The 21403-nt window shown below is 44.0% G+C and overlaps 1 protein-coding gene across 2 annotated transcripts in view; it reads left to right on the top strand.

Moving 5' to 3' along the window:
• Window positions 1-17771: 17771 nt before the first annotated feature.
• Window positions 17772-21403, top strand: part of LOC124139657 — a 37009-nt gene continuing 33377 nt past the window's right edge. For both annotated transcript variants that reach the window (XM_048387278.1, XM_048387279.1), the window contains exons 1-2: window positions 17772-18291; window positions 19870-19940. In XM_048387278.1, the coding sequence (XP_048243235.1) occupies window positions 17806-18291; window positions 19870-19940 (557 nt within the window). In that variant the 5' untranslated portion in view covers window positions 17772-17805. The remainder of the gene's footprint in view (window positions 18292-19869; window positions 19941-21403) is intronic.

Consider the following 21403-nt stretch of genomic DNA (forward strand, 5'->3'; position numbering starts at 1 on the left):
TATTTCATAAATAATGAGGAATTATTATGTAAGGGAAAGGATATTGAATATATATTTATTTAATTTTTAACAAAGTAAAGGGTTTTTAAAGTTTTACTGATTTAGTGTAGACGTGTGTGCATTTGTCGAAATATGTTTGTTTCAAGTAGATGTTTTTATTATTAAAATTGTACATGTTGCAGTAGCGTATAACTAACAGGATAATAAACTAAACGATGTTTGGACCATGATTTTGCCTACATGTACAGTGACTTACCTCTAACTATTAATAATGACATCAAATTTATACCTTAGTTGAAGAAATGAAACATAATCCATGCATTGATTCTGATATGTATCCAATAAGAATATACAAATGGGGAGGTCAGGTCAATCTTTAATGAATCACGCTTGGATAAATTCCGTTAGTCTAGAAATATAAATATCAAATGCATTTATGTTTTTGAAGGAATATATCCGTAGTTTCAAAATAGCTCCAGTTCATGATAATATCCCTTAATTAGCTTTTAGCTGGAATGACATGTGAACTTGATGTATATAAAAATACATACCCAAAAAGTAGGACGCATATTTACATATAATTACTTATGGCCAACTAGTTGTATACAGTTCTCGTTTTATAATTAAACTGGAGGACACGGATATGCAAATTGGAACTCAATCGAGCTCCTTAAATAAATTCTGAAAAATAATATTTAAAAAAAAAGAAATCCCGAAATAATCAGTTTATGTTTCATGCAAAAAAATGTTTTTTCGTATTTGTGAAGAAAGCATCCTTTATTACGGAATATTACGTACGCACGCACGCGCACACACACACGTGTACGCACATACGCGTGGGACATATATTTGTTCAGCTGTGTTCCGCTTTTCGCTTACGATTGTGACTGGATATTTCATTGTCATTGCAAGATTTTCATATTATTTCTATTCTTTTATAAAATAATTCAGCTGAGAAGGGTTTTGGATTATTGACTACAAAATGTACTTTGGGTTATCAGATTGTGACTGGATATTTTATTGTAATTGCAAGATTTCCAGATTATTTCTATCCTTTTATAAAATAATTCAGCTGAGAAGGGTTTTGGATTATTGAATACAAAATGTACTTTTGGTTATCAGAAAAAAAACCATCATGAATACTCTCAATGCTGAAATATTGCTAAAAGCGGCGTAAGGCAATACTCACTCACTCACTATATACGAGCCAAATTCACAACAGCAGCAATATCACGGCGGGGGACACCGGAAAATGGGCTTCACACATTGTACCCATGTGGGGAATCGAACGTGACGAGCCAACGCTTTAACCACTAGGCAACCCCACCGTACCGCTCGTATATAGTAGTAGTAGTAGTAGTAGTTGGTTGGTTTGTTGTTTACGCTGCACTCAGCAATATTCCAGCTGTATGACGGCGGTCTGTAAATAATCGTGTCTGGACCAGACAATCCAGTGATTGATATCATGAGCACTGATCCACGCATTTGGGATCGATGACATGCATCAACCAAGTCAGCGAGGTTAACGAGGACATTGAGAGTATTCATGATGTTTTATCTGATAACCCAAAGTACATTTTGTATTCAGTTATCCAAAACTCTTCTCAGCTGAATTATTTTATAAAAGAATAGAAATAATCTGAAAATCTTGCAATTTGTACAATAAAATCTCCAGTCAAAAACGTAATCGTGAAGCGGAACACAGCTTAAACAATTGTATGTTCCACGCGTATGTGCGTGCACGTGTGTGTGTACGCGTGCGTGTGTGCTTGCGTGCACGTGTGTGTAATATTCCGTAATAAAGGATGCTTTCTTCACAAATAAGATTTTTTTTTATTCTGCATGAAACATAAACTGATTGTTTCGGGGTTTGTTTTTATAAATTATTCAATCGCTAAAACGGCAGGTGTCGAGCTCACAACAGCTATAACGGTACCTGGCGACCTCCCAACAGCTATAACGGTACGCGGCGAGCTTTCAACAGCTATAGCGGTACGCGGAGAGCTCACAACAGCTATAACGGTTCCCTGGCGACGTCACAACCGCTATAAAGGTACGCGTCGAGCTCACAACAGCTATAACTGCACGTGGAGAGCTCACAACCGCTAAAACGGCACCTGGCGACGTCACAACCGCTATAAAGGTACGCGTCGAGCTCACAACAGCTATAACCGCACGCGGAGAGCTCACAGCCGCTATAACGATACGTGGCGATCTCACAACAGCAATAACGGTACGTTGCGAGTTCACAACAGCTATAACGGTACGTCTCGACCTTACAACCGCTATAACCGCACGTCACGAACTCACAACAGCTATAACGGTACATGGTGACCTAACAACATCTATAAAGGTACGTGTCGAGTTCACAACAGCAATAACGGTACGTGTCGACCTTACAACCGCTATAACGGTACATGATGACCTCACAACATCTATAACGGTACGTCTCGACCTTACAACCGCTATAACCGCACGTCACGAACTCACAACAGTAATAACGGTACGTGTCGAGCTCCCAACAGCTATAACGGTACGTGTCGAACTCACAACAGTAATAACGGTACGTGTCGAACTCACAACAGTAATAACGATACGTGTCGAACTCACAACAGTAATAACGGTACGTGGCGAGCTCCCAACAGCTATAACGGCTTACATATACCGAGTTCACAATAATACCTGTAACGGTACGTCTCGACCTCACAACCGCTATAGACCCGTGAAGATTCGGGGTAGAATAGGTCTATGCTTGTGGTAGGAGGGGACTAACGGGATCAGGTGTCAGTCTCGCTGTCTTGGTATTGATGCTCATACTTACGGAGTGTTCTGATGCTCATACTTACGGAGTGTTTTGATGCTCATACTTACGGAGTGAACTGATGCTCATACTTACGGAGTGTACTGATGCTCATACTTACAGAGTGTTTTGATGCTCATACTTACGGAGTGAACTGATGCTAATACTTACGGAGTGTACTGATGCTCATACTTACGGCGTGTACTGATGCTCATACTTACGGCGTGTACTGATGCTCACACTTACAGGGTGTACTGATGCTCATACTTACAGAGTGTTTTGATGCTCATACTTACGGAGTGAACTGATGCTAATACTTACGGAGTGTACTGATGCTCATACTTACGGCGTGTACTGATGCTCATACTTACGGCGTGTACTGATGCTCATACTTACGCCGTGTACTGATGCTCATACTTACGGCGTGTACTGATGCTCATACTTACGGCGTGTACTGATGCTCATACTTACGGCATGTACTGATGCTCATACTTACGGCGTGTACTGATGCTCATACTTACATGGTGTACTGATGCTCATACTTACGGAGTGAACTGATGCTCATACTAACGGCGTGTACTGATGCTCATACTTACGGCGTGTACTGATGCTCATACTTACGGAGTGAACTGATGCTAATACTTACGGAGTGTACTGATGCTCATACTTACGGCATGTACTGATGCTCATACTTACAGGGTGTTTTGATGCTCATACTTACGGAGTGAACTGATGCTAATACTTACGGAGTGTACTGATGCTCATACTTACGGCGTGTACTGATGCTCATACTTACGGCGTGTACTGATGCTCATACTTACGCCGTGTACTGATGCTCATACTTACGGCGTGTACTGATGCTCATACTTACGGCGTGTACTGATGCTCATACTTACGGAGTGTACTGATGCTCATACTTACGGCGTGTACTGATGCTCATACTTACGGCGTGTACTGATGCTCATACTTACAGGGTGTACTGATGCTCATACTTACGGAGTGTACTGATGCTCATACTTACGGAGTGTACTGATGCTCATACTTACGGCGTGTACTGATGCTCATACTTACAGGGTGTACTGATGCTCATACTTACGGAGTGTTTTGATGCTCATACTTACGGAGTGAACTGATGCTCATACTTACGGCGTGTACTGATGCTCATACTTACAGGGTGTACCGATGCTCATACTTACGGAGTGTACAGATGCTCATACTTACGGCGCTTACAGATGCTCATACTTACGGATTGTACTGATGCTCATACTTACGGAGTGTACAGATGCTCATACTTACGGCGCTCACAGATGCTCATACTTACGGAGTGTTCTGATGCTCATACTCACGGAGTGTACTGATGCTCATACTTACGGAGTGTACAGATGCTCATACTTACGGCGCTTACAGATGCTCATACTTACGGAGTGTACTGATGCTCATACTTACGGCGTGTACTGATGCTCATACTTACGGAGTGTACTGATGCTCATACTTACGGGGTGTTCTAATGCTCATACTTACGGCGTGTACTGATGCTCATACTTACGGCGTGTACTGATGCTCATACTTACGCCGTGTACTGATGCTCATACTTACGGAGTGTTTTGATGCTCATACTTACGGAGTGAACTGATGCTAATACTTACGGAGTGTACTGATGATTATACTTACGGCGTGTACTGATGCTCATACTTACAGGGTGTACCGATGCTCATACTTACGGAGTGTTCTGATGCTCATACTAACGAAGTGTACTGATGACCATACTTACGGAGTGTACTGATGCTCATACTTACGGCGTGTACTGATGCTCATACTTCAACGTGTACTGATGCTCATACTTACGGAGTGAACTGATGCTCATACTTACGGCGTGTACTGATGCTCATACTTACGGAGTGAACTGATGCTCATACTTACGGAATGTACTGATGCTCATACTTACGGAGTGTACTGATGCTCATACTTACATGGTGTACTGATGCTCATACTTACGGGGTGTACTGATGCTCATACTTACGGGGTGTACTGATGCTCATACTTACGGAATGTACTGATGCTCATACTTACGGAATGTACTGATGCTCATACTTACGGGGTGTACTGATGCTCATACTTACAATTATCTCCCGAAAGTGTGTGCTGCCTAAATATAACAGTGGAGAAATTTGTAATTTTCAAAGAACAAATAGGAGGGTAAATTGTTTTTAAACTTGCTAATATTGCAGGAAGCAGCGTTTACTTATGCAACCTTTTCAGTCGGAGTATGAGCAGGACCCTTATCCCTCCGTTCGGTCAAATCACGTAAGGTGAGTACTGGGGTACTGGAAGCGTTGGACAGTTTTGTTTGTTTGTTTGTTTAAACGCCTCTGCAATGTTCCAGCTGTGTGGCGGCGATCTGTAAATAATCCATTCTGGACCAGACAATCCTGTGATTGACATCATGAGCACCAATCTACGCAATTGGGATACGATGACATGCATCAATCAAGTCAGCGAGCCAGACCACCCGATCCCGTTAGTCGTCTTCTTACGACAAGCATGGGTTGCTGATGAAGACCAATTCAATATTTCAGTTATATCACGGCGTGTGAGAAGAAACCCCGAAGTGATGCAGGGCCCACTTGCACAAAGCGATCTTAGAACTATAACTATTGTAAGCCTATGTTAAAGTATGTGAGTTACGATCATCTTAGCGCTAAGATCGCTTTGTAGAAGTGGGCCCTTGTCTCAGCTGTTAACTACTTTGGTGAAAAACACGAACCGGGGTATGGTGCTGACAAACCAGGGCGAACTGGGATTCGAACCCACGATCATTTGTTCCTGATACGCCTAAGGGACGCAACTCTGAACAGCGGACTGCATCGCTTGAGACGACTTGGCTTCAGCTATACCACCGCGTGTCACATTTTTGAGGGAGACAAGATCGTGTGACGTTGGCAGACTATGGTCATAATCGAAGTGTTTCTGGGATTCGCACCATGATCAGCGGATCTTAGCATGGCTAAGGGAGGCAACTCCTCACAACTTATCTACTTACCCGTGTCCCCTTGTTTATAGGGAGACAGTCACGTGATAGTATCGTCCCGAAAAAATGTTGCCGCAGTCGCATATTATCTACATATGGCTTTGACCTAATTTTGAGATATGTCAAGAAATCTCTGATACCTGCTGTATCGTGATTACAAGTACGTAAGTACAAGAGTGATTGAGTGTGTGGTTTCGTGAGTGAGTGAGTGAGCGAGCGTGGTTTAACGCTGCTTTGAACAGTTTTCCAATTATATCGCGGCGTGTCAGCTTAATGGGAGAGGAATAACCGAACTGATGCAGGTCTCAGACGTTTTCCACTTCGGTGAAACCCACGAGCACGGGTATGGTGCTGACAAACCTAGAAACATAATCGGGGCGAACCGGGATTCGAACCCACAATCATAGGTTTCTGGCGTGCCCAAGGGGCGCATCACTGCACATAACAGCGAATTGCGGCGCCTTAGACGACCGTGCTCCTTTCACTGACAGGAATTCCTGAATTTATCATACGAATAAATATTAATATTAAAAACATATTTCAAGCTTCGAGAGCTCCCTGCAGTTGATCATTTTGTGGCGCATATATTTCCTAACACTGTTATAATATTTTAAGTGAAGAAATACAATGTCACTAATACAATGCTTTCGAGACCATGATTTCATCAGACTCTTGGAAAGAACTGAAACGTGGAAATCTATCTCAAATGTTGATTTGTCCATGAGGAGAACAACGGCCACTGCTGACGTGGTTGTGAGGGTTTGTGGATGCTTTGATGCCGCCATGACTGGTGTGGTTAATCCCTGGGTATTGATCAATTATACATTGTCATTACGCTGCGACGCAGCGTCGTCTGAAAGCGTCGTCAGAGATACTCGATATTACTAACGGTAACACAACACGGTACACGATACGGTAAAAATACGGTACACGATACGGTACACAATACGGTATACGATAGGGCACAAGACACGGTACACGATACGCTCCACAACACTGTAGACGATACGCCCCACAACACGGTACACGATACGCTCCACAACACGGTACACGATACGCTCCACAACACGGTACACGATACGCTCCACAACATGGTACACGATACGGTACACAACACGGTACACGATACGCTCCACAACATGGTACACGATACGCTCCACAACACTGTACACGATACGCTCCACAACACGATACACGATACGCTCCACAACACGATACACGATACGCTCCACAACATGGTACACGATACGCTCCACAACACTGTACACGATACGCTCCACAACATGGTACACGATACGCTCCACAACACGGTACACGATACGCTCCACAACATGGTACACGATACGGTACACAACACGGTACACGATACGCTCCACAACACTGTACACGATACAGTACACAACACTGTACACGATACGCTCCACAACACGGTACACGATACGCTCCACAACATGGTACACGATACGGTACACAACACTGTACACGATACGCTCCACAACATGGTACACGATACGCTCCACAACACTGTACACGATACGCTCCACAACACGGTACACGATACGCTCCACAACACGGTACACGATACGCTCCACAACATGGTACACGATACGGTACACAACACTGTACACGATACGCTCCACAACATGGTACACGATACGCTCCACAACACTGTACACGATACAGTACACAACACTGTCCACGATACGCTCCAGAACACGGTACACGATACGCTCCACAACATGGTACACGATACGCTCCACAACACGGTGCACGATACGCTCCACAACACGGTACACGATACGGTACACAACACTGTACACGATACGTTACACGATAGGCTCCACAACACGGTACACGATACGCTCCACAATACGGTAAACGATACCGTACACAACACGGTACACGATACGCTCCTCATCACGGTACACGATACGGTACACGATATGGTACACAACACTGTACACGATACGTTCCACAACACAGTACACGATACGGTAGACGATACGCTCCACAACACTGTACACGATACGTTCCACAACACAGTACACAACACGGTACACGAACCGATACACAACACGGTAAACGATACGGTACACAACACGGTACACGACACTCTCCACAACACGGTACACGATACGCTCCACAATACGGTTAACGACACGATACACAACACGGTACACGATACGCTCCTCAACACGGTACACGTTGCGCTCCACAATACGGTAAACGATGGGGTACACACTACGGTACACGATACGGTACACAACACGGTACACGATACGCTCCACAATACGGTAAACGATGGGGTACACACTACGGTACACGATACGGCACACAACACGGTACACAACACTGTACACGATACGCTTCACAGCACGGTATACGATACGTCACACAACACAGTACACGATACGGTACACAACACGGTACACGATATGGTAAACGATACGGCACACAACACGGTACACGAAACGGTACACAACACGGTACACGATACTGCACACAACACGGTACACGGTAGGGTACAAAACACCGTACAAGGTACGGTACACGGTAGGGTACACAACACGGTACACGATATGGTACACAGCACAGTACACGATGCGGTACACGATATGGTACACAGCACAGTACACGATGCGGTACACGATACGGCACACGATACGGTACACGATACGGTATATGATACGGTACACGGTACGGTACACGATATGGAACAACATATGGTACACGATAGGGTACACGGTACGGTACATGGTACGGTACACGGTTCACAATGTGGTACATGATCCGGTACACAACTCGGTACGCGATACGGCACACGATACGGTACACGATACGGCATACGGTGCGGTACACAACACGGTACCCGATACAGTACACAACACGGTACACGGTATGGTACACAACACGGTACACGATACGGTACACAACACGGTACGCAACACGGTACACGATACGGCACACGATATGGCACACGACACGGTACACGATACGGTACGCGATGCGGTATATGATACGGTACAAGATACGGCACACAGCACGGTACACGATACGGTACACGTTATGGCACACGACACGGTACACAACACGGTACATGAAACGGTACACAGCACGGCACACGACACGGTACACAGCATGGTACACGATACGGTACATGATACGGCACACGGTACGGTACACAACACGGTACACGATACGGTACACAACATGGTACATGATACGGTACACATTATGGTACATGATCCGGTACACAACACGGTACACGATACAGTACAGGAAACGGTACACAACACGGTACACGATACAGTACACGATACGGCACAAGACACGGTACACGATACGGTACGCGATTCGGTATATGATACGGTACAGGATACAGCACACGACACGGTACACAACACGGTACACGATGTGCATACGCGTGTAGCAATACATACGTGAGTATACTTGTCATGTGAGCGTGTTTACTCATGTGTGTATATTTACACCAGGAGCAAATTTGCATCATGTCTGGAGCAGGTGCAAATGTAAATGTAAATTTGCACTGTGTGTATATGTTGCAATGTGAACGTTTATGTCAACGTAAGAGGATGATCTAATTGTATCTGTTCTTTTGCCAACACCAAACAAATTTTATTCGTATATACAGAGTTGAGCGGACGGTGTTTTCTTTTGGTTTCAAGGAGTCCAAACTTTGTGTACAAATTAAACCAAACACATGTTGCTTCACGCGAATTTTTTCGGTGTAGTAGTAACACTCTTCACATTCAACTTCGATTGGAAAACAAACTGTTTTGTGTTGAAAGTCGTAAACAGACTGACGAATATGTGTGCCTTACACAATTTACATACTTTATTTACACACTTAATTGATTTTCATGTGAACGCATAGTCAATTTACATATACGCACGTATGTATAGTTACACATGTGTAAAATTACATACGTTAGTAAATGTGGTGCATGTGAACGGGGTATTAGTGAGTGAGTATGATTTTACACCGCTTTTAGCAATATTCCAGCAATATCACGGCAGGGGACACCAGAAATGGGCTTCACACATTGTACCCATGTCGGGAATCGAACCCGGGTCTTCGGCGTGACGAGCGAACGCTTTACCACTAGGCTACCCGACCGCCCCAAACGGGGTAATAGATGCGATATGGTCGTCACATTGACATGTGTAAAAACAGACTGTAATAGAAGACAGATATAGAGTTAAAGACCAGTGTCCGAAACAAACAACATACATCGTGTAGCTTGTCCGCCAATGGCGTAGCTTCCACGTAGCACAAAAAGCAAGTGCTTAAAAAATCTGTTTCGGTGGATAATCTAGAGTGGTTATTCTTTTGCATTAACAATTTATTTTTATGTGGATAGCTGGGTCTCGTCAAAATAATCATACTGTTTAATACTTAATATGTATTATGAAAACAACGTGGTGGTCAGGATATTTCGTGATATCTGTTTTAGATATGTTGCACTGGCCTGATTGTCTTTGTGTTTGATAAGCATTATGATTGTTTAAGAAAAATAATCCTGCAATATGATTGCTTACATTTTAATTTCCTCTAATTACGCCCCCGTCCGCTCCATGCGTCTACAAAAGAAACAGCAAATGTTCAGTGTCTTAATGTTCAGTGTTTCGGAGACAAGGGGATTTAGACTAATTTTGTGCAGCATAAGGTAGACAACTCTGCCTTGGGTAAAATCGCCAGAGGGCCGCAGACAGACTGCCTTTGTGGGTCAAGTCGCCTTGGCGGGAATCACCATAACCACCATTCCCTCACTCTTCAATGATATAGCGGTTAACTGGGGGGACCCTCTACACCTTCCTCGATATGGCAACACCTTCACCTATATATCCTCCACACCTTCACCTATACCTTTATATCCCGCACATCTTCCTCAATATATCCTGCACACCTTCCTCTATATATCCTCCACACCTTCACCTATACCTTTATATCCCGCACATCTTCCTCAATATATCCTGCACATCTTCCTCTATATATACTGCACACCTTCCTCTATATATCCTGCATGCCTTCACCTATATATCCTGCACGCCTTCACCTATATATCCTGCACGCCTTCACCTATATATCCTGCATGCCTTCACCTATATATCCTCCACACCTTCACCTATATATCCCCCACACCTTCCTCTATATATCCACCCCACCTTCCTCTATATATCCTGCACGCATTCACCTATATATCCTGAACACCTTCCTCTATATATCATCCACACCTTCCTCTATATATCCTTCACTAATATATCCTGCACACCTTCCTCTATATATCCTGCACGCATTCACCTATATATCCTGAACACCTTCCTCTATATACCCTGCACACCTTCCTCTATATATCCTGCACGCCGTCACCTATATATCCTTCACACCGTCATCTATATATCCTGCACACCTTCCTCTATATATCCTGCACGCCGTCACCTATATATCCTCCACACCTTCACCTATATATCCCCCACACCTTCCTCTATATATCCACCCCACCTTCCTCTATATATCCTGCACGCATTCACCTATATATCCTGAACACCTTCCTCTATATATCATCCACACCTTCCTCTATATATCCTTCACTAATATATCCTGCACACCTTCCTCTATATATCCTGCACGCATTCACCTATATATCCTGCACACCTTCCTCTATATATCCTGCACACGTTCTGCTATATATCCTGCACACCTTCCTCTATATATCCTGCACACGTTCTGCTATATATCCTTCACATCTTCCTCTATATATCCTGCACACCTTTCTCTATATATCCTGCACACCTTCTGCTATATATCCTGCACACCTTCCTCAAAATACCCTCTTTGGTGCAGTGGATAGGACGTTTGCCTGGTGAGTCGAAGGTCGGGGCCTCGGTCCCCTCGCCGCGTCAAACCACAAGACATCAGAAGATGATAATTGTTAAGTGATAAAACATGGATTGGTGGGCTTGGAGTCAGTATACTGTGGCCGAGTGGGGTATTCATGTTTAACTGCGGCATGGTATCTCAGATGACTTAGAAATGTAAGCAGTTCGGACTATAACAGCCACACACAGTACAAGTTTTAAGTGAAATAATTTTCAACGCGACGTTTAACACTATTTCACTTCACCTATACACATCAATCCGACACACAGTCACATACACACAGAGACACACAGTGACACACACACACATACCACAGGGACATACACACATACACACAGTGACACACACACACCACAGGGACATACAGTCACACACAATCATTTACACACAGTCACACACAAGCACAGATACATACACACACAGTCACACACACAATGACATACACACAGTCACACACACATACACAAACACATACAGTCACACACAATCACATATACACTCAGACACAGAGACGTACACACACATACACACACACAATGTCATACACAAACACAATCACACACAGTCACTAACACACACACACACACACACACACACACACACACTGTCCGTCACACCAGCCGTGTCACCCCCCAACCCCCCCCACTCCCACATCTACCCACATGTTATCCACCAAACCACACATCCCGTCACACATACACACACCACTGATTTAACTATCCAGACACCTTCCCGCCGATCCACACACACTCCCACACACACCCAATGTACAGCTGCCCCATCTCTTCACTCCGCCATTCTTCTGTTTCCCGTATCATACACTCAACGTCACCAACATCACTTTATAACGAAGGCGATCAACTCCGCTAAACAAACGCGACACGCGGACAAGTTCATATACAACACAAAGAGCAATTTGACCCCGGGTCACCGGACCGTGAAATAGTGGCCACGCGCTCTCTCGTTGGCCTAACAGAAGCCTAACAGAAGCCTTTAATTCGAATTTTGGAACGTTCCCAAATGGCGAAAGTATAATCGCGCTGATATATACTGACCATGCGATAACTCAACAGTGGTTTCCCTGTTGAGGTGATTAATAAGACGCTGAAAGAACCGTGTTGTTGTAGTTTGAATGGAGGGTGGCAAATAATCTACCTCTGTCAATGAATACAAACACGACTCGCGGTTACTGAACAAAAACTGCTCTGGACAAAATGTGTGAGTGCTAAGGTGTATCTGGGAGTGGATTTAAACACCTTGATTATAATTCCACAGTCTTTCGAAGAGGGTCCGCTTTGGTTCGACTCTGAGACGCATATAGGCAGGTTTACTATCCGGCAAAAATAAACATTATTTAAATGAGTGAGGGTGTTTAACCCAGGCCTTTTATTTTAAAAGCTCATTCAACTATACGCCCCAGTGTTCACTCAGCTATGCCCATACTTTTATTCAACTACGTTCTTGCATCCATTGGAGACTCCAAGCGTTCATTTAGCTACGTTCTTGCATCCATTGCAGGATCCAAGCGTTCATTTAACTACATTCATTCGAGGATCCAAGCGTTCATTCAACTGTCTCTATTCGAGGATCCAAGCGTTCATTCAGCTGTCTCTATTCGAGGATCCAAGCGTTCATTCAGCTGTCTCTATTCGAGGATCCAAGCGTTCATTCAGCTGTCTCTATTCGAGGATCCAAGTCTTCATTCAACTATATCTATTCGAGGATCCAAGTCTTCATTCACACACCCATTCAGCTACGTATACGCGTTCATTCAACTTATAAGATAAGAGATAAGATATAAGATAAGATCAAACTTTATTATCCCAAAGGAAATCCATATCGTACAGTTGATTAGCACTATAATATGAAAATAAGACACTATATGATATTAAAATATGAACATTAGATTTGTTTGTTTGTTGTTTAACGCCGCACTCAGCAATATTACAGCTATATGACGGCGGTCTGAAAAATAATCGAGTCTGGACAAGACAATCCAGTGATTGACATCATGAGCATCGATCCACTCAATTGGGATACGATGACATGCATCAACCAAGTCAGCGAGCCTGACCACCCGATCCCGTTAGTCGCCTCTTACGACAGGAGTAGTCGCCTTTTATGGTACATAAAAAATAAGACACCTACTTATGTAACCACGGGTAAAAACATGTTGAGATTTGAACACTATTACAGTGAATATACATATTTATATATACACACACGCACACGCGTTCATTCAACGGCATATATGCGTTCATTCACTGCATCTATGCGTTCATTCACTGCACCCATGCGTTCATGCAACTTCGCCCAGGCGTTCATTGAACTACATCCATGCGTTCATTCAACTACGCCCCTGAAATTCACCAAAACGTGCATACAACTTCGTTCATTCACTAGTTCCATGCGTTCATTCAACTTCGTCCATTTGTTCATTCAACTTTGGACCGCCTCCGTGGCCTAGTGGTAGAGCGTCCGATCCCCGGCCACGCCATACCAAGAGACCCTTAAAGATGGTACTTGATGTTACCCTGTCTGGCGCTCGGCATTAAGGGGCTAAAACAAGGACTGGTCGGCTCGGAGTCAGAATACTGTGTCTGAGTGAGGTATTTATGTTAAACTGCGGCATGGTATCTCAGTGGGCTAGCACTATAAATCGGCATCAGTCCAAGTGCAATAATCTTGGACGCGACGTTAACCCCCATACCCCATTTCACCTCACCTCACCTCATTCAACTTTGTCCATGCGCTCATTCAACAACAGCCATGCGCTCATTCAACTTGACAAATAAGCGGCCCCGTGAAGGTCAGGGTTAGAATTGTCTTCAGCAACCGTGACTAGCGGGTGATGCTCACTGGCTTGGTGATGCATGTCCAAATCGCGTAGATCGATGCTCATGATGTCAATCACTGCAGTGTCTGGTCCAGACTCAAGTATTTACAGTTGGTTGGTTGTTGTTAAACGCCGCACTCAGCAATATTCTAGCTATATGACGGCGGTCTGTAAATAATCGAGTCTGGATCAGACAATCCAGTGATTGACATCATGCGCGTCGATCTACGTAATTGGGATCGATGACATCAACCAAGTCAGTGAGCCTGACCACCCGATCCCGTTAGTCGCCTTTTACGACAAGCATTGTCGCCTTTTTACGGCATGCATGGGTTGCTGAAAACCTATTCTACCCCAGATCTTCACAGGTCCAAATATTTACAGACCACCAAAAATAGTAATGTTAGTGTTTTATAGTCTACGCCCTTTAAAAGTACAAAAAACGACTCTTCAGAAAATGTTGAAATGACCTAACACAAATAAAAAAAGGCTGAAGCATAGACATAATTTATGTGCATTTAATGAGTTTAATTCATTGTAAAGTTTTACTTAACGTATTTAGTAGCCTCGGTATGTAGGCAATTTGTCACAACATATTGTTGTCAGCACAACAGTGAGTGTCGCGAGGTGTTGAAGTCAGCTGTGTGCTGGCTATCAGTAACTTGCCAAAGAACGCCAGGCAGGTCTACAAATGAGAGCGTACACAACCTGGGAAGGGAAGGGAAGGGCTATGTAAAGAGAGGTATGCCCTTCAGAAAATTCAAGATACAAACAGGTAAGGTACCTATGCATGAGTTTTATGGTTTTTCAAACTTTAAACAATATTTATGTATAACTGATATTGATTATCTGATAGAGCTTTAATCCAAGAAGACGCATGAATGGCCCAGTCATCTAAAGTACCGCAATTCCATGTGTCTCATAGGTGAGGTGAGGTGAAATTGGGTTTAACGTCGCGTCCAAGATTATTGCACTTATATAGCGACGTGCATGCATGTGTGTGTGTGTGGCTGCTTGTACTAGTCCGGACTGATGCCGATTTAAAGTGCTAGCTCACTGAGATACAATGCCGCAGTTTAGCATGAATACCCCACTCAGACACAGTATAATGACTCCGAGCCGACCAGTCCTTGTTTTAGCCCCTTAATGCCGAGCGCCAGACAGGGTAACAACAAGTACCATCTTTTAACGTCTTTTGGTATGACGCGGTCGGGGATCGAACCCCGGACCTTCCGCTCTCCGGGCGGACGCTCTACCACTAGACCACGGAGGCGGTACATGTGTCTCATAGACACGCCAGACACCTATGATCGGGGTTCGAATGCCGATTCGCCCTGACTATGTTTCTAGATTAAGTTGTTTTGGTGGTTTAAGACCTGTATTAGAACCAGACCGACACCCGCAGCTCTAAGATCACTTTGAAGAAACTGTAACACCAGGATGCGCAATAACGAGGACTGGCTGTATCGTAATTAAATGACCTGTACGATGGCAAGAAACAAATGCTAATTCTTGTTCCTAACTATGCGACTAAACCAGGATGTTTTGGACTTTGACCTTTCATCCTCACATTGAAAGGAAAGATTTTCCTGCGCAGTATATGGCAGCTGTACTGCTTTGCGGTTGGTTGCTGGTTGGTTGCTGGTTGGTTGCTGGATGGTTTGTTGTTTAAAGCCACACTCAGCAATATTCAAGCTATATGACGGCGGTGTGTAAATAATCGAGTCTGGACCAGACAGTCCAGTGATTGACATCATGAGCATCGATCCACGCAATTGGGATCGATGACATGCATCTATCAAGTCAGCGAGCCTGACCACCCGATCCCGTTAGTCGCCTTTAACGGCAAGCATGAGTTGCTGAAGACCTATTCTACCCCGGATCTTCACGGGTCCCTGCTGTGCAGCGTAAGATAACTAACAAACTCTTACCGTTTTATGCAAATTGTGTGTAAGGATGGTTCTATCTGTACAGCAGGATATGCTTATCCTTTTCGCGAACACCTGATGTCTTCACTGATTTTCAGGGATCCCTTGACATAATATTTTTCACCACTATTTGCCTTATACGCCCAATGGAATCTGTTTCGACAGATAATCGAGACATTATATATTTTACAAGTGAGTACTTATAAACACTATATTCATGGAAGAGTTTGTTGTGTCTTAGAAACTAAATACAGTTAAACTCAGTTTATATGGACGTGACCCGTGAAGATCCGGGTTAGAATAGGTCCTCAGCAATCCATGTTTGCCCTAACAGGCGGCTATGCTTGTCGTAAGAGGCGACTAAGGGGATCGGTTGGTCAGGCTCTATGACTTGGTTAATGCATGTCATCGTATAGGTCCTCACCAATCCATGTTTGCCCTAAAAGGCGACTATGCTTGTCGTAAGTGGCGACTAAGGGGATCGGTTGGTCAGGCTCGCTGACTTGGTTGATGCATGTCATCGTATCCCCATTGCGTAGATCTGATGTCAATCACTGGATTGTCTGGTCCAAACTCGATTATTTACAGACCGCCGATATGTAGCTGGAATATTGCCGAGTGCGCCGTTAAACAACAAACAAACAAACATTATGTGGACGTAACTGTTCCGGGGTGACATCTTCCGGATGAAGAAATATCCAGATTTAACCAACCATAGTAACGGAAATAAAAGACTCACTTGAGTAGAATAATGTCCTGCGTAAATATGTACGACCGAAAGAAGGGTTTGGGATTAATAGGTTTTCAAATTTTATGTCAGTGATTATATCATTTGTAATTTAGCATGTTCTTGGGCCACCTGGATGGGTAGGGGGGTTGGAGGTTGGGGGGTTAGGGGTTCATGGATCATGTGTTGTATTAACTCTTTCTGACATGCGCAATGAGAGCCTGCTGCGCATTTATGTATGTACAAATTTTGGCCATTGAGAAACATATTTGACTTGACAGTCTTTCCAACTATAACTTTAATACATTGGCCTAGAAAGATGGTGAAGCTGGCGATAACATATTCAGCTTGATCAACTCTTCTGTTTTGGGGCGGGATTGGTCTAGTGGTTAAAGTGTTCGCTCATCACGCCGAAGGCCAGGGTTCGATTCTACACATCCCTCGCCGTGATATATTTGAATAACCCTCACTCACTCTTGATGTTACAGGGAAAGCGTCTTGAAATCCAAGCGATGTGGTCCAGTAACGTTAGTTAATAAATGACAGTGAGGTTGAAGAAACAAGCACTGCTAAATAAAGAAGAAATGGACGCATCAGCAGTTACTGAACTAAGCTCTTCATTACCATCTGTGAATGAGTTCAGTAAAGGAGAAACCAGTCTCAAAGAACAGACCAATGAGAAAACAGTTCTTATGAATCGAGGTGATTCTGACCAATCAGCAGACCCGTTACATGCCATCGATGCAACGTTCAGGATCCCCCTTTTGCGTGACCCCGTGAACCATGAAGATCCAACCAAGCGGAAAATTGACTTCAGCGTTCGAGTTGGCGCCTCTTTGGCGAGAACGGAAGAGAGTTATGTCAGGATTATCCAGCGGGAATTTGTTGATGCAGATTTATCCACTACGAGTTCAGACACAAGTGCAGATAATTATCCCCGAGTCTTTCAGAAGGACCGTCGCGTGAAAGTGTCGCCTCGTTTTGGAATTACGTCACTCAGACGGCGGAGGGATAGCCGTAAAGGGTCACTACAGATCATTCCGCCGAGGAGTTACATCACTGAAGAAACGGTAAGGGTCGCTTTAACATTGTTTCTATCACTGTCCAATTTAACTCTTAAGTGTTACAACAGAGGTATTATTTACTTCGTAGCCTGTCATACAGACCCTGATACAAATATATATCAAATACAGCCCATGCAAGTCTATAATGTATGGCAAGTATAGATTACTTCAGTATCTGAAAATGAAGAGAGTCTCTTGGCTCCCTTTTATTATATTTGTATTAAGATAATTGAACAACTGTTTTTTTCTGCACGATATGTTCATTTCAGAGACTAGATGTAAGTCAAATACAGACCCTGAAACAAAAATATCCAATAGAGCCAATGAATCTCAGATTTATATTGCAGTTTCTGAAAATGAAAATAGTCTCTGGGCTCCTTTTTATTACATTTCATAAAGATATGTTTTTCTGTAATCTGTTTGCATTTTAGAAAGTAGATGTAAGTCGATTATATTTTATGAATTGTGCAAATTGCGAGCCTGAAATATGTTATTTGTAGATATATAAAGATCTTATTTGAGTTACCCGCTGTTTTATGACATCAGCAAGCAATAACACAGCAATATGTTAGCAGCCTGGAAATAATCGACTGTTTCATCATTTTAGTTATTTCACGGCGCGTCAGCTTAATTTTTTGTTTGTTTGTTGTTTAACGCCGCACTCAGCAGTATTCCAGCTATAAGACGGCGGTTTGTAAATAATAGACATCATGACATCATCAGCATCCACACATACGATGACATGCATCAATCAAGTCAGCGAGCCTGACCACCCGATCCCGTTCGTCGCCTCATACGACCTTTTCGGCAAGCATGGGTTGTTGAAGACCTATTCTACCCCGGATCCTCACGGGTTCAGCTTAATGGGAGGCGAAAGCAGTGATACGGGTAAAGATTGACGTTTACCACTTTGATGAAACCCACGAACACATGTTTGCTGCTGGAAAACCTAGAAACATTCTGTGGACGAATCTGTGTGAGATTAAAACCTGCAATCATAGGTTTCTGGCACGCCTAAGGGACGCTACTCTTCACAGCGACTGGACCATCCATGTCCCCTGTAAGAAGATGAGTTTGGACCAAGGACAATAAAGAGGCACGGTCTCTTTCTGGTCCGAACAAACAAACGTTGACAGCACAGTTCACGTCGTTGATTTGCGTCCCTTTGTCGTACCAGAATCCGATAGCCGTTGTTAAAATACCAGATTCGCCCTTATTATGATTCTTGGTTAGGATTGGTTGGTCTGCTCGGTGACTGGATTGATTGCGTGTCATTGTACCCCGATATCGCGGGACTTTGCTCATCATATCAATCACTGGCCTGGCTGATCCAGACTAGATTATTACAAGCCCTCGTCATATAGCCTCAGTGTTGCTAAGTGCGACACAACAACAACAACAACAACAACATAAAAAAATTAAAATAATCAGAGACCGCGTTGAAAAGACCTATTTTTTTCGAACTATCTGTTCATGCAACATTCGAAATGTATACTATTTAATGTATAAGTGTTGGCGTTGTCCTAGGAATGTGTAAGAATTGTCTGAAGGCGAACTGAATGTTCTAACATTATACATCTACAGGCCATGGCTCGTTTCCAGCGTATAGGTCGGGCTGTCCAGATTATATCCGGCGTCTGTAACTCTCTCAAAAGGTAACTACACTTCTGCTCACAATTTCACCAGCGTGACCAACCTTTACGTGTCCTTGCAAACACTGCACTGCAGAATTGGTGCATAGTGTGTTTCTGGTGCAGCCATATTTTCCACTCATTTTTGCCATCTACCATATACATCGGCACCGTCATATCCATGGTGACCGCCTCCGTGGTCTAGTGGTAGAGAGTCCGCCCGGAGAGCGGAAGGTCCGGGGTTCGATCCCCGACCGCGTCATACCAAAAGACGTTAAAAGATGGTACTTGTTGTTACCCTGTCTGGCGCTCGGCATTAAGGGGCTAAAACAAGGTCTGGTCGTCTCGGAGTCAGTATACTGTGTCTGAGTGGGGTATTCGTGTTAAACTGCGGCATGGTATCTCAGTGAGCTAGCACTATAAATCGGCATCAGTCCGGACTAGTACAAGCACACACACACACACACACACACACACACACACACACACACACACACACGTGCACGCACGTCGCTATATAAGTGCAATAATCTTGGACGCGACGTTAAACCCTATTTCACCTCACCTCACCTTTGCCTTCTACCAAATACATCGGCGAAAAAGTGACCAAATACGTGCCGCTGGGGCAATTAGGTGCGTATTAGGTAGACTGGCACCCGAACAAAGCGAGCGGTCCCTGGGTATGATACAAATGGGAGCCATCCATGCCCACATTGAAAGTTTTGGTTGCTCCCGCGTTGCTGTAACAAACCTAATGTAACGTTACATACAGACATCAGACAGGCCAAGAACAGGCTGACCCAGGGTAACTACGCCCAATGAAGACCGGTACTTGCGTACTTTGCATCTCCGGAATCGATTCCTAACAGTGACGTCATCAGCGACGAATGTCTTAGGGCATGTGGTTAGTCGACAGACAGTGGCCAGGCGACTCAGGGCTCAAGGATTTGGAGCTTATAGACCTTACAGAGGACAGTTATTGACAGCACAGCATCGTCGTCAGAGATTGAGATGGGACCTGGGCTGTACGTCGTTTTCAGCAACGTGAGTGGTAGAGGGTTGTCGTCACTGATAAAAGCCGGTTCAGAGCTGATGGAAGACAGCGTATTTACCGTTGCGTTCTGGAAGATCGTGCCGTTTGGTGGAGGGGGGTGTTATGTTGTGGGAGGAATTTGTGGGTAGAGGAGAACACCACTAATAATCGTTAACGGAAATTTGACAGCTCAGCATAACATGGATGACATTCTCCGATTGTCCTACCATTTCTACAACAGCTACCATGCACGTGGTGTTCTATGAGCAGGACAACTCAAGACCCCACACAGCCAGAATCATCGTACAGAACGCCCTAGTCTGTCACACAGACCCTGAAACTAACATATCCAATAAAACCCATGCAAGTCTATAATGTTTGGCAAGTCTAGATTACCTTTACTATGATAAAGCTTCTTTTGGCCGTCGGTTTACAAAGGTTGAGTATGGTAAGA

Source organism: Haliotis rufescens, unplaced genomic scaffold, assembly GCF_023055435.1.
Source record: "Haliotis rufescens isolate VD_foot unplaced genomic scaffold, xgHalRufe1.0.p SCAF_7, whole genome shotgun sequence".
NCBI classification, from domain to species: domain Eukaryota; kingdom Metazoa; phylum Mollusca; class Gastropoda; order Lepetellida; family Haliotidae; genus Haliotis; species Haliotis rufescens.